General features: G+C 45.1%; 1 protein-coding gene across 1 annotated transcript in view; it reads right to left on the minus strand.

Moving 5' to 3' along the window:
• The window catches only part of MAP1LC3B (microtubule associated protein 1 light chain 3 beta), a 51,982-nt gene that overhangs the window by 24,230 nt on the left and 12,411 nt on the right, over positions 1-15,341 (minus strand). The window contains exon 3 of the mRNA XM_033942186.1: positions 9,746-9,852. Within this exon, the coding sequence (XP_033798077.1) occupies positions 9,746-9,852 (107 nt within the window). The remainder of the gene's footprint in view (positions 1-9,745; positions 9,853-15,341) is intronic.

The raw sequence follows: 15,341 nt of genomic DNA on the forward strand, positions 1-15,341 counted from the left end.
TTTTTTAGGGGCACCTGGAACAGTCAATGGAGTCTCCAAATTTTTATAAAATGTTTCCCGAAGAATATCATGTACAGGAAGTTTAAGAAACTCCTTGGGAGGTTGGTCGAAGTCCAAAGCTTCTAAAAAGGCCTGGGACTTCTTAGAGTCGGACTCAAGGGGGATGGAGAGAGACGCTGACATCTCCCGAAGGAACTTCGTGAAGGAGGATTGCTCGGGCTTAGAAGTGGTTTCAGCCATGGAGGGTTCCTCATCTGTAGAAGAGGCATCCTCCTCGGTACCGAGTGGGGATTGTTCCCATAGGTCTGGATCCCTGATAGCCGGTTCAGTATGGCGGGTTTTAGAAAGGGACTTGCCAGATCTCATGGATACGGTGCCGGGAGATGAAGACCGGCGTCGATCTCTGTCCCTGGAGGAATGGTGCCGATCCCGAGACGACCGGCGTCGATCTGGGGCCTGGGAAGGGTCCTCTGCCGAGCAAGTCTGAAGTGCAGGCTGAGCAGATAAGACCGGCATGGATGTGTTCAACGGTACCGAGGGGGTGGATACCGGTGGAGCGGTGCGAAGTTCGGGCTGGACCGGTACCGGAAGGAGCGGTGCCAGTAAGGTTGGAAGGAGCTGTTGGAGTTGCTTCTGTAGCTGCTCCTGAAGCTTGTCCTGGAGGATGGCCGAGATTCGGTCCTCCAATGGGGGCACCGGTACCGCTTTAGATTTCTTCGGTACCATAGGTGCTGCTCGACGCTCCGGCGATGAGGAGGCCGATGACGAGGCACTCACCGTGATCGGAGCGGAGCGTTTACGGGAGCGGCGGGACGTCGGAAGAACCGGGGTCACCGCTGTAGCTGGAGGTCGCTCAAGGGAAGTGGAAGGCTTCTTAGCCGGCTTACCTGACGCTATCGACCCCGAAGGAGGATCAGGCGGTGTCGATGTGGTCGGTGCCGATTTAGGCGGTGCCGTCGACGTCGGGGCCTGATCCATGGTAGAACCGGTACCGAAAAGAATATTTTGCTGTATTTGCCGGTTCTTAAGAGTGCGTTTCTTGAGAGTAGCACAGCGGGTGCAGGTGTCAGCCCGATGCTCTGGACCCAAACACTGAGGCACCAGTTGTGTGGGTCAGTTAAAGAGATCGGGCGTGCACACCGCTGGCACTTCTTGAAGCCCGGTTGAGGGGGCATGAAGGGAAACACGGCCTCCGCGAAATCAAACCCGGAGGCTTGGATGATTACAACAGGCCCCGCCGGGGCCGGCTGCAAAAATAAGGAAAAAGACACGAAAAGAAAAATTTTTTTTTTTTTTTTAGAATGAAGTCGAAAGACAAAAATAGAACCAAAATTGGATCAAAAATCGCGAGCGGGAAGGCAAATTGAGAGTTTTCAACGGCCGTTGAAAAGCACATGCGTCTTCTTCGCTCCGCGGAAACGAAGAAACTGGAGACCACGCACTCCTCCGTCGGGCGGGAAGGCACCCGCGCATGCGCGGTGCGGCCAACTAGAACTTTCTAGTTAAAAAGGTCCGTACCGGGGCTCCGTCGGTGACGTCACCCATACGTTAAGAATATGCTGCCTGCTTGTCCTGGGATAATCTGCTATAGAATGTAGGGAAGCTAGAATCTTATGACAAAAAAAAAAGAGTCTTATTATACATGTTAGGGGCATACAAATTAACAAATAAGAACATAAGAAGTGCCTCTGCTGGTTCAGACCAGAGGTCCATCGTGCCCAGCAGTCCGCTCGCGCGGCGGCCCATCAGGTCCAGGACCTGTGTAGTAGTCCTCTATCTGTACCCCTCTATCCCCTTTTCCTTCAGAAAATTGTCCAATCCCTTCTTGAATCCTAGTACCGTACTCTGTCCTATCACGCCCTCTGGAAGCGCATTCCAGGTGTCTACCACAAGTTAGGTGAAGAAAATCTTCCTAGCATTGGTTTTGAATCTGTCTCCTTTCAACTTTTCCGAATGCCCTCTTGTTCTTTTATTCTTTGAAAGTTTGAAGAATCTGTCCCTCTCTACGCCCTTCATGATCTTGTAAGTCTCTATCATATCCCCTCTAATTCTCCTCTTCTCCAGGGAAAAGAGCCCCAGTTTCTCCAGTCTCTCAGTGTATGAAAGATTTTTCATACCCTTTTATCAAACGTTGTCGCTCTCCTCTGAACCCTCTCGAGTATCGCCATATCCTTCTTAAGGCATGGCGACCAATATTGGACACAGTACTCCAGATGCGGATGCACCATCGCCCGATACAACGGCAGGATAACTTCTTTCGTTCTGGTTGTAATACCCTTCTTGATTATACCTAGCATTCTATTCGCTCTCTTAGCGGCCGCTGCGCACTGTGCCGACGGCTTCATTGTCTTATCCACTATTACTCCCAAGTCCCTTTCCTGGGTACTCTCACTCAATAACATCCCTCCCATCGTATAGCTGTACCTTGGGTTTTTGCTTCCTACATGTAATACTTTACATTTCTCTACATTGAACTTCATCTGCCATCTCATCGCCCACTCCCCTAGCTTGTTCAGGTCCCTTTGTAGTTCTTCGTAGTCCTCTTTAGTCCGAGCACCACTAAATAGTTTGGTGGTCATCTGCAAATTTTATTATTTCACACTTCGTCCCTGTTTCTATGTCATTTATAAATATATTGAATAGTAGCGGTCCGAGCACCGACCCCTGCGGAACACCACTCGTGACCTTTCTCCAGTCCGAGTAGTGGCCCTTCACTCCTACCCGCCAACCAGTTCCTGATCCATCTATGTACGTCTCCTTCCACCCCATGGTTCTTCATTTTCCGAAGCAGGCATTCATGGGGTACCTTGTCAAAGGCTTTTTGGAAATCTAAATATATGATGTCTATTGGGTCCCCTTTGTCCATCCGTTTGTTAATTCCTTCAAAGAAGTGTAGTAAGTTCGTTAGGCACGATCTCCCCTTGCAGAAGCCATGTTGGCTTGTGATTAGAAGTTTATTTTCTTTCAAAATGCTCAATGATGCTGAATTTATCAGCGCTTCTGCCATTTTCCCCGGAACCGAGGTCAGACTCACCGGTCTGTAATTCCCCGGGTCACCTCTTGATCCCTTTTTAAAGATGGGCGTAACATTGGCTATCTTTCAAACCTCTGAGATCACTCCTGTTTTTAGGGATAGATTGCAAACTTGCTGTAGTAGTTCGCTATTTCCTCCTTTAGTTCTTTCAGTACCCTAGGGTGGGTTCCGTCCGGGCCCGGTGATTTGTCAGTTTTTAATTTTTCTAACTGCCTACGTACATCTTCAAGGCTTACTTCCATGGATGTTAATTTATTTGTTTGGTCTCCTTTGAAAATTTGCTCAGGTTCCAGTATGTTGGATGTGTCCTCTTTTGAAAATACTTCTCTCTCCTCCTTCACCACTCCCTTCATGTCTCCATCATCCAGCGGCCCCACCTCCTACCTAGCCGGCTGCTTCCCTTTAACATATCTGAAGAACGGTTTGAAATTTCGTGCTTCCTTGGCTAGTCTTTCTTCATATTCCTTTTTGGCTTTTCTGACCACACGGTGACATTCTTTTTGTTACTTCCTGTGCTCTTTCCAGTTCTCCTCAGTTTTGCCTTTTTTCCATTTCTTGAATGAATTCTTTTTATCACCTATCGCTTTCTTCACTTCTTTGGTTATCCATGCCAGGTCTTTTGTTCAATTCTTTTTGCAGCCTTTTCTGAATTTTGGGATATGTTGATTTTGCGCCTCGATTACCATGTCCTTGAATAAAGACCAGGCTTGTTCTACAGTCTGCCATTTCTTTGAGGTGTTTCCAAGTTTCTTCTTTACCATTACTCTCATCGCTTTGTAGTCTCCTTTCTTGAAGTTAAAAGTTGTCGCTATGGTTTTTTTCCCTTCGGTATTCCTACTTCAACTTTGAACTTGATCATATTGTGATCACTGTTTCCCAACGGTCCCACTACTTCCACTTCCTTCGCAGGTCCTCCTAGCCCATTTAGGATTAGGTCCAGAGTGGTATTCCCTCTCATTGGTTCTCTAACAAGTTGATCCATGAAGCAATCCTGTATAGCCTCCAGGAATCCGGTCTCTCTGGCGCATTTTGAGCTTCCAAGAATCCAATCTATCCCAGGATAGTTGAAGTCCCCCATAATAATCGTGTTACAACTTTTGCATTCTCTCTTCATTTCGGCTTCCATTTCTTTATCGATAGCTTCGGTTTGCCCAGGTGGCCAATAGTACAGGCCCATCTTTATCTCGGACCCTTTCCTTCCCGGTATTTTAACTCATACCGATTCCAATTTGTTGGTCGTCTATGCTGTGTCCACTCTGGTCGAGTGTATGCTTTCTTTTATGTATAGGGCTATTCCTCCTCCTTTCTGACCTGACCTGTCCTGGCGATGGAGTTTATACCCCAGTAGTGCTGTATCCCATTTGTTCTCTTCATTCCATCATGTTTCAGAGACCCCAATGATGTCTATGTTCTCAGTTTTGGCCATGACTTCTAATTCCCCCATTTTGTTCCTTAGGCTTCGCTGTGCTTTGAACTTTATTTTCTTCTCTTGTGCTGCAATCCTTTTATCCTCCTCTTCTGGTTTAGTCAACTCCTGTGTTTTGCCCATTGCTTCTCCCCATTTTTCTTCCTTAGTATCTTCGTAGGATACCTTCTTCTGAATCGTCGACCCTTGGTCGACTGTCGGCTTTCCCCTTCTTCTTAGTTTAAAGCCTATTCTATTCCTCTCCTAACGTTGTTTGCTAGAAGTCTAGTTCCCGCCGCGCTCAGGTGAAGTCCAAAAAAGATATATGATCAATGATATATCAACCTTCTGGATCAATAAAGTTTGCTTTTCCACCAACATACACTTATGAAAGAGTATGGCAACTTCTGTCTTTTTTCCCATGCCAGAGCCTCCAATATACCTACCAGGTGTGTAGCTTGGCATATTCTACTGAAGTTAAATGTGTTTCTATATCTGTATGTTTCTTGTGTAAGGCATGCAAGATTTTTTGATGTTTAATTGAGAAGATATACCTCCAACATTCCAGGTATTTACTTTAACCATCTACCTTAAATTTGTAGTTTCTCTAAGATATACCAGTAAAAATGGAGGAGGGCCGTCCCAGCCAGCAGCCCCCCACCAGATCAATCAGGATATACAAAAGTTAAAAGTCTGGAAGCATGATATATGTATTTACTCTTTCACTATTTTAGATAAGTGTGACATGACTATACCCACTCCCCTCTCCCGAGGCAAAATTCATCCACTTCCTCAACTCTCCCATCTTCCCTCTGCCAACTGTACTCAGTGATCCAGGGAGGCTTAGTCCACCATTTCGATTCATATAGATCAGAAGTACCCCCTGTTTCACCAAGATCACCACTAATAGGGTTGCAGCCAAAGCTACCCCAAAGTAGTGATCACTGATAAGCCATATAAGACTCAACCACCCATACCCAACTAACCCACCCTGTCTTATCTCCTGAAAACTCCCTCCCAAATCTTCTGGTCTCGCTTACTCTCTACAGCCACTATTGGGTCAGTCACAAGACGCTTACCCACCACCACACCCACTAACCCCTACATATCTTATTAAATATACTAACCTTAGAAAATCTGCCAATATAACATAAGAAAAATACATACATATTACTCTCAGTTATCCAGCACCATGTGTATTGAAGATGCCGCATAAATGTAGTTTCTAGTTGTTTGCGAGTTAGCTAACTATAATATAATAATAATAAACTTTATTTTTGTATACCGCCATATCAATGAGTTCTAAGAGGTTCACATCAAGAGAAGCTAACTAATTCTATGTCCCATACCATACCATACCATATCCTCTATATTGACTTGATAATAATATTGAAATACAGTAAATAAAAGCAAAGAATTCCCCTGTCCTAAGGCCTGAAATTCCTTTCTGTCCTTTCCTTCTCAGGTTCCAGCTTCCTCTATCCTCTCTCACTCCAACTGAAGTTTTCTCTCCCTTCCTACCTCCCCTTTCTGGACTGAGTCACTTTCTCTCCAACCCCCTCCCCCAACTTATGGGTCCAACATCCATCCATTTCCCTTACCCTATACCCTGCAGGACCAGTATCCATCCATAGTTCATCTCTTAACCTCCGGGCCTGCACTCCCTCCAGCTCTCCTGAAGCATCAGCGGCAGCCACAGATTTCTCTCCCTCCCTTCAGCTTCCAAAGTATCAAGGAAACCAAAAATCTCCATCTCTCCCATCAGCCCCCAAAGCGTCAAGGCAGCCAGAAATCTCCCTCCTTTCCTCCAGTCCCCGAAGCCACAGCCAGTTCTGACAACACTCCTGCCCACCCGAAGCAGTGGCAGCCAGTCCTGAGAACTGGTAAGCAGGGGAAGCACTGTAAACAGGCTGCTTTCAGACAGCCCCAGCAGGGCCTTTCCTTTGCCGCGTCTGACGTGACATGGCAGAGGAAAGGCCCTGCCAGGGCTGTCCATAAGCAGCCTCTTTATGGTGCTTTTCCTGTTCACTAGCTGCCACTATTGTGTTGGGTAAGTAAGGGAGGGATGGGAGGTTGCCAGGACCGGCTCTGCTGCTTCAGGGGCTGGTGGGAGGGAGATATGTGGCTGCCTTGATGCTTCGGGGGTTGTTGGGTTGTGAGACAGGGACACTGTTCAGGCAATTAGGCCTGATGGCCGCCGCGGGAGTGGACCGCTGGGCAAGATGGACCTCTGGTCTGCCTCAGCGGAGGCAACTTCTTATGTTCTTATGTGAGCGCACGAGTTTGGATGAAAATGGGAGATCATTTTTTTCCAGCAATTTGTTTTACCAGTTGGTTGACAGTGCCGGTTAACCAGGATTCTACTGTGTATGTATGTATATATGCATCCATTGTGTCTACCTTTTCATCAGACTTCATGCTTAAAGCTATAAATTAGTGGAATACCATTAGAGATCAGAACTCATAGACTTTTTATCCTTTCATAGAATGTTAAAACCATTCTTGTTTAGGAAATTTTTATTGGAAATTAAATTATCTATATTTTATGTAGATTGTTGCTTGCTTATTTGCAACTTTGTAAGCCACCTTGAACTTTGTTTGGTATATGTGTAATATAAATGTGAAAAGTAAAGTAACTTCTGGTCTGGCCAATCTTCTCTCCTTACTTGTAAAGAAACCATGAGGTCAGCGAGTGCAGATGAATGAATGGATGGACGGCATGGAAGCAGGGGTAAATCCTAGAAGATATTCCTTTTGATGATATTTTGCTCATGATTATGAAAGCCAACCAACTGCGACTGGGTTGAAGAGCTAGAAAGTTTCAGAATGAATATGACAAAATCTGAAATATTGTTAATGTACATGAGGGAGCGGCTGAGATTAGGAGGATTTGCCCTTTGATGAGCGATTTATTCCACTTACATATTTGGATATTAACTGAAGATATGGGCCATCTTTAGGAGTTAAATTATAGACCCCTTTTGAATGAGTCAATTAAGGCAGTGGTTTCCAACCCTGTCCTGGAGGACCACCAGCCAGTCAGGTTTTCAGGATAGCCCTAATGAACAGCAGATTTGCATGCCTGTCACCTCCATTATATGGAAATCTCTCTCATGCATATTCATTAGGGTTATCCCAAAAACCGACTGGCTGGTGGTCCTCCAGGACAGGGTTGGGAACCACTGATTTAAGGCATTGGATAGATGGTATGGGTTAAATATCTCATAGCTAGGGGAAGTGGAAGATGACGAAGCTTCCCAAGTACAGTATCTTTATTTTTTCTCTATCCTCCCAATAGCAGTCCCTGAAGAAACCTTTTGTCAAGTGCATCATAGGGTGTTTGCCTATATTTGGATAAAGAGGCCTCCCCAAATAAACAGTACCTTCTTCAAACCTAGGGGTGAAAGAGACACAGCAGTCCCTAATTTTCAAGAATACTATCAAGCAGCCAAACTGATGGGAATTCTGGAGTGGAACTTAATTAAAAATAAACTGGATCTCTGATGCAACCGCTAAAGGTATTAGGATAATAAACCTGCTTATAAAAGTTAATAGAAATAAGAAAAGCGTCAGGAAGTGGTTAGTACAGACCAAAACCTTCTTCAAAGAGATGCCTCTTAAATATACACAGGAGTTTGTGCAAGAGAAAAGTGATTCAACATTTATATGTTATGCTACTTGAGGTCCGCCAACTACTAACTTTTCAGTTCAAAGTGGATTAACAGAAGAGTATGTATCTAACAGCCATATTGAAAATAGTTTATTATTTACATTCTGCCTTATTACAACCAAACATACACAATTAAAAAATACATTGAAGTATATCAGAAGAAACCAAATCAAAAGCTTCTTCAAAAAGATATAAACAGGAGGGAGTCTGTCCAGAGGAAGGCTACTAAAATGGTTGGTGGTCTACGTCATAAGGCATATACTTTGGAGGAAAGGCGGGAGAGGAGATATGATAGAGACGTCAGTGAGAGGCATAGGGTGAAGTTAAGAGGTGATAGGTTCAAAAGTAATCTAAGGAAATACCGTATTTGCCGGCGTATAGGACGACTGGGCGTATAAGACGACCCCCCAACTTTTAGTTAAAAAATAGAGTTTTGTGTTATACTCGCCGTATAAGACGACCCCTTCTTCCACACACCTTCTCTACCGCCCCGGGTGCAGCACAGCCGGCCAGGTCCCCTTACTTTTGTGGCACTTCCCCGACCGACCGACAACAGCCCCGATCCGACAAACCTCCCTGCCCTTAACCGCGAATCTAAATTACCTTCTTACAGCTGCTGTAAGAAGGTATTTAGATTCGCGGCTACAGGGCAGGGAGGATTGTCGGACCCGGGCTGTTATCGGTCGGTCGGGGAAGTGCCACAAAAGTAAGGGAACCTGGCCGGCTGTGCTGCAACCGGGGCGGGGCGGCCGCCCCTCTCTCTTGGTACCGCGAGGCTACTCTCCTTCTCCTTACCTGCCATGCCTGCAGCACAGAGCCAAACGGAAGTCTTCCCGACGTCAGCGCTGACGTCGGAGGGAGGGAGGGCTTTGTTTAAGCTTTGTTTAAGCCCTCCCTCCCCTCCGACGTCAGCGCTGACGTCGGGAAGACTTCCGTTCGGCTCTGTGCTGCAAGCAGAGAAGGTAGGGAGAAGAAGAGCCGCGCGACTGAGTACATCCAGCCCCGCAAGTAAGGGCATGTAAACTGTACCCGGCGTATAAGACGACCCCCGACTTTGGGGAGGATTTTAAGGTACTAAAAAGTCGTCTTATACGCCGGCAAATACGGTACTTTTTTACAGAAATGGTGGTAGATACATAGAACAGTCTCCCGAAGAGGTGGTGGAGACAGAGAGTGTGTCTGAATTCAAGAAAGCGTAGGACAGACATGTGGGATCTCTTCGGGAGAGGAGATAGTGTTTCTATTTGAGAGATCAGTCTTTGGCCTTTTTTTCAAAAAGATAAATACATAGGTATGGTCTTCCAACACCTGTAGCAGGACTTACTCACTCTCTCCTACTCTAACTGGGATCATTTTCCTACACATTTCTAACTTCATGTGCAATTCTTCTACAAGTTCTTGCCTATATGTTCCACCTCCCCTATTAAGATGTTTTATTGTATTGAAATCGTCCATAAAATACCATGCCACACTATGTGCTCTTATCAGAATATTTTTACTTGCTGTACATCATCCTTTGCTGAACTTCCACTCTATCTATTTTGTGCCTTTTTTAAGACAGATAATATTGAGAAACTGATAAATGCCTTCCCATCATATTTGCCATTAATGAGTATATGTGAACTGAGTTTTGTACCTGATGATCTTGATGAGTTCACTCATATTAACATGATCTGGTACAAGAAATTTGGTTTTATCCAGTACAGGCAGCTGCTTCTCCCCCTTGTACCTCTCGATAATCACCTGAAAGGCAAAGGTAAGTGCCATAAGGAAAGCACACAGCAAGCAAGCGCAACTTTAAAATCCTAAGTTTGTCTATAGTAGAAACTTATGCTGTTGGTAACATTTTAGAATGGTCCGTTGCATTGTGGAAGCTAAAGCCACTTCCAGCATCACCAAGTCATTCGAAGGCCTGAGAATACCTGCTTTAAGCTACAAAACTGTGGTTAAAGTGGTTGTGTCCAAAATCCCCAAGGCACATCCAATGTACAATTTTCCAAATGTTAACTAAGGTAAAATTATGTCCTTAACTGTTAATTTTCTTTCCTTTAGTCACAGCAGATAAATCTATCAACTAGTGGGATTACATCCATCAACCAGCAGGTGGAGATAGAGAGCACTTGATTTATCCTCGGGTGTATCTTGGATGCACAGCCTCCTGGCCAACCAGTATAGTCTTCTCAAAGCAGTTGAATTAAAACACAAAGTAAAGCATATAAAAGGCATGAGACATAAAACATAAGACACATATGCAACTTCATTTCCTCACATGTGCTACCCACACCATTGATGCTTCAAATTCGAGAATGCCATTTCAGCTGAAACTGTGCCTGAGAGTAACAAAGCCCTGCAACAGGGTGGGACTTTGGATTCATCTACTGTGACTAAAAGAAAGAAAATTAACAGGTAAGGACATAATTTTATCTTCCTTGTCATCAAGAGCAGATGAATCCAGAGACTAGTGGGATGTACCAAAGTAGCCCAAATGTAGGGAGGGAAATAAAGAAGTGAACGGGAAATCCCTCGCCCCCAAATCCTGCCCTGCAGCATGCGTCCAAGGAGATACTACACTCCAGAGAATACATCACCCACGATCATACAGAGACTACCCTCCCTAGCATATGTGAGCAGTAGCCATCCTCACCTGAGAGAACCATGCTGCAGAAACCACAGCTACATCGCCCCTCCAAATCCATAGGGCTCCCAGAGCCCCCAAATAGATACAGAGTCAACCTCAGACACTGAGACATCTGATACAACTTTTAGCCCGTTCCTCCACAAGAATGACCCAGAAGGAGTGGAAAGAAAAAAACTGAGCCAGAGAGAAAGAGCTGCAGCTAGCCTGCAACTAGCCTAGCCCCAGCTAACTGTCAGCCAGCCGGATTACACAAGGTACACTAGGACGCCAGTGAAATGGCGCCCCGGTCAAGGCCAACCAACTGGAGCCTGCCGAATAGTGTGGGCAAAGGAATCACTGCCGGAGGCAGTGTCCCTCCTCCGAGAGGATAAAGACTGACAGCAGTGGTACCAGCAACTGCAGCCCCCCTCCCCTTTCGTAGGAGGGAAGGGCCTTGGCCAACCGCCCTCAGGGCCTCTTACTGCCCGCTCCACCTGCAAGCCAGTGACCGCACGCGACTACAGCCGAGGCTGTCCTACGCGACAAAGGAGTAACAAACTCCTCCCACCGGCGCCTCTCTGAAGAGAATGACAACCTCTGTAGCCCCGCACCCACCGAACGAATGAGCTTATGGGACTTAGATATCCAGGTTCTTCAGGGGGAGGGGGGGAAGGGACCTGGGAACCCAGGTGTTACCCCCCCCCCCCACCAAAAAAGGTACTATATAGCCCTCATCCCGCAGCTCAACCGAGGCCTAATGCCATGCCTAATGCCATGTCTCGATCGAGGCCTAATGCCCCAGGAATATTTCTCCTCTGAGGCCTAAGCCACAGGAATATGACTTACCTGGGGCCTAAGCCACCGGAACAGTTCTTACCTGAGGCCTAAGCCACCGGAATCTTTCTCTACTGAAGCCTATGCCACAGGAAAGAGTCTTCATACCCACTCCATGCAACCCCCTATCCGGCAAGAAATGAGACCACTTTTCAAAAAGAAATTCCATCACAGGTTAAGGTTCTTACAAGCAGATGAAGATACCTCAAAACACAGGAATCTGAAGCAGAGTCCACATCCCAGCTTACCCTCAAGTCAGAGACAGAAAAATCCAGCCTTACATCAAGTGGAGGGAAGAGAGGCTGGCGAAGGCCTAAAAGCAGACCTTAAGAGATGCCCCTGCCTGGAAAGGTTTAATTACCTGGGTCTCTAGTATACCAGATCTCAACATCAACATGTTGGTCAACAGGTCTCTGAACAGTGGCCAAAATCCCAGCAGCTGCTGATCCCACTTTTCTGTATTTAATTGTTCAAAAGGCCTTCAGGTGAGCCCTTCAGGTATGCAGTGTATTCTCTGCGTAAAATAAAGCTGGTTTCACTTGAACATGGACATCACGGTAAATGCTTGTAATTCTCACTATTATACTTGGGCTTCACAAACTCTCACCACTGGGGTTTTCTGTAACTAGTACAGTTCTGAAAAGGAATGGATATTCACTGATCAAATAGCACTGTTGTTAAAAACAGGACGTGAACTAGGTAGACTGGAAGGTCCTCCTCACATCTGTATCTGCCCTTGCCTTGTGTATTTCCAGAGAGTGAAACTGTGTAGTTACCTTGTTTGCATTTCTATTCTGGTCATTCAGGGTGCAAAACTACCAGGGCTTCAGGGGGAGTCAAAGTCCATGACTCACTGCTGCAATAACTTGGCTGTCAAGAAAAAGGGGGATGGATTCTAAATCAGTCGAAAATTGCTGGTGACCAAGAACAGGGATCCAAAGTACCTCAGCTATGGACAATCCCTTACCCTTCCTTTAATGAGCAGAGGGGAGTGAAGCTGGGACATCTGTTTTCTGATCCATGAAGGCAGGAAATTAAATAAGCTTGGCTACTACTCTGTCCAACAGTACATCTCATCGTAATGAGCTTTATTCTGAATGACATATCTGATCAGAGCTCGTTAAGCAACAAATTTGCTGCTTCCCAGACACACTGCTCTTACCTGCGCATTTACTCTGTTTTAATTGCTTTGAAAATGAAGGTCTCTGCCTTCACAAAATCCCCCATTGCAATGGAGTTTAGGTGCTGTTACAAAAGGCATCATTACACTGTCTTTGAGACCAGAGATAACACACACAATGTCTCATATTTCCAAATACTCAGTAATGTGACCTATAACTTCACATGCAGTCCAGCCGCCATCTGGCCCAGGAGGAAATCCGATACCCCAATTAATCAGTAGATATTGTTTGCAGAGGCAATTTCCATATCAAAAGCCTCAAGTGAACACACTTAAATAATATATACATAGGTTGGGAGGAGATAACATTCTCTTTCCTTTGAGCATATATTTAAATTTTTAGTCCAGTCTTTTTTCTTGGCGCTTTCAGCAAGGAAACAACTTTATTAAAACAGAAGTTAGGAAATCAGAATGCTTCATCTATCTTGTATCCATCTTGAATGCAAATTAGATCACAATAAAGATGACCTTTAGAATAAGGGAATCTAAGCCATTTCAATGTTAAAAGTGTACATTAATTTTAATGGTTGGTCCCATTAGAAAATATGTTTTTAACGCTTTTCTAAAATTCACCCCAATAGCAGCACATATGAAGGGCCCTGATTTCACAGAAGCCATTCACTCCCTGGGCCAGTCACCATGCAAGCGTGGAACTCTGTGCCCAAATGTGTGTGGCCTCCAACCAAGACCAACCTGCAAAGATCAAAGAAAGTTGGGAAGAGAGAAAAAAGGGAGAAAAGTGGTGAAGGCCTATAAGTCCAACAAGAAAACTACTGCAGTAACCCCCCTCCCCAATCTCTAACTCAGGATTTCTGATGTAAAAAGTTTATCTTAGAATAACATTTATACCCTTTGGAGAAAGACAGTGATTGGAACTCTGTTCCCTCAAGGCAGCCGGTTGTTCTGGCTTGATAATTGTTGGGGTTGCTTTACCAGGGGACAGAGGGAGGGAACTATCGATTCAGTTCTAGGTTTTTTTTCACTAGTAGCTCAAGGCAAGTTTCATTCAGGTACAGTCGACTGATTCCCTTAATGCTATATCCAACCTGGCTTGGGTTTCTCTTGGACTCCTGCTTGGAAACACTTAAGGTGGGCCTGCTCAGTTTATATCTGTTCTATAATGTGCTTCTAAAGCAAGGGTTCTCAGTCCAGTCCTTGGGAAACACCTAACCAGTCTGGATTTCAAGATATCCATGGTGAATATGCAAATCTCTCTCATACATATTCATTGTTAATATTCTGGCTGGGTGTGCCCTGAGGATTGCGTTGAGAACTTCTGCTCTAAGATTACTGGCTTGCCACTAGGGTGGAGGAGCAGCTCAGTAGTTAGAACACCAGTCTGATAACCAGAGAAATCAGGTTATCCCGCTGCTGCTCTTTGTAATCTTGGGCAAGTCACTTAACCCTTCACTGCCTCAGGGAACTGAGAAATATATTCAGGTACTGAAGGTAACTCACCCTGAAAAGGTGTGAACTAGATTCAAAATAAAGGAGTCTCATAACTGGGTTCTCTTTACACATTATATATGACGCCCAACTACAAAACATTCAGGAAAGAATTTAAAACTTTTCTATTCAAGAAATTTGTCAAATCATCTACCTAAACCTGATTAACCATGTATTCTCCCTGGGAATGCCCAGGCCAACTCTTGTTGTAAACCACCTAGAACTGAAAGGTATTGGCGGGATAGAAGACACCAAGTCAGCACTAGCACGTCTACATTTAGGAGCTAGGTCTACGGCTGGCATAAATTTTAGCACCTAAATGTGACATCTACATACATAACTCAAAGGACCATAATTTAAGTATGTAAATGCTGACCCTGTCTCTACCCTTATCATGCCAACAACCTGAAAACATCCCCCCCTTTATAAATACACAATAACCCATTTTAGCGCATATTTACTGATTAGTAGCCAAGTACATTACTAACATCAATTTTCTTAAGTATTTATTTAAACATTTTTTTTATTCCTCGCTCAATCCACAGTATTCTATAAATTTAAGCACACAACAGGTGCTTAAACGTAAGAGACCGGTGATGGAAAGAGGATGACAATGTCCTTCAAGTCTAAAATGTCTGCTGGGCTACGAGTCAAATTCTAAACAAAGGAGCTGTGAGCAAAACTCCAGAGAAAGATAAGTGTTCTTCAATAAGCTCTGGATATGAAGTGAAGAAGAACAATATTAGAAACTAGTGTTTAAGCCCGTTACATTAACGGGTGCTAGAATATAGCAGCATTTCCCACCCTTCCCTGTGCAGAAGCAGCATTTCCCACCCTTCCCTGTCCCGAAACAGCATTTCCCCCCCTCCCCACACACACTTCCCTGTGCAGAAGCAGCATTTCCCACCCTTCCCTGTGCAACAGCAGCATTTCCTGGCCTTCCCTGCCAAGAAACAGCATTTCCCCCCCACCCCATCACACACTTCCCTGTGCAGAAGCATTTCCCACCCTTCCCTGTCCAGAAACAGCATTTCCTAAACACACACACACTTCCCTGTGCAGAAGCAGCATTTTCCACCCTTCCCTGTGCAACAGCAGCATTTCCTGGCCTTCCCTGTCCAGAAACAGCATTTCCCCCCCACACACACACACACT

The sequence above is a fragment of the Geotrypetes seraphini genome, chromosome 4, assembly GCF_902459505.1.
Source record: "Geotrypetes seraphini chromosome 4, aGeoSer1.1, whole genome shotgun sequence".
In the NCBI taxonomy this organism is placed as follows: Eukaryota; Metazoa; Chordata; class Amphibia; order Gymnophiona; family Dermophiidae; genus Geotrypetes; species Geotrypetes seraphini.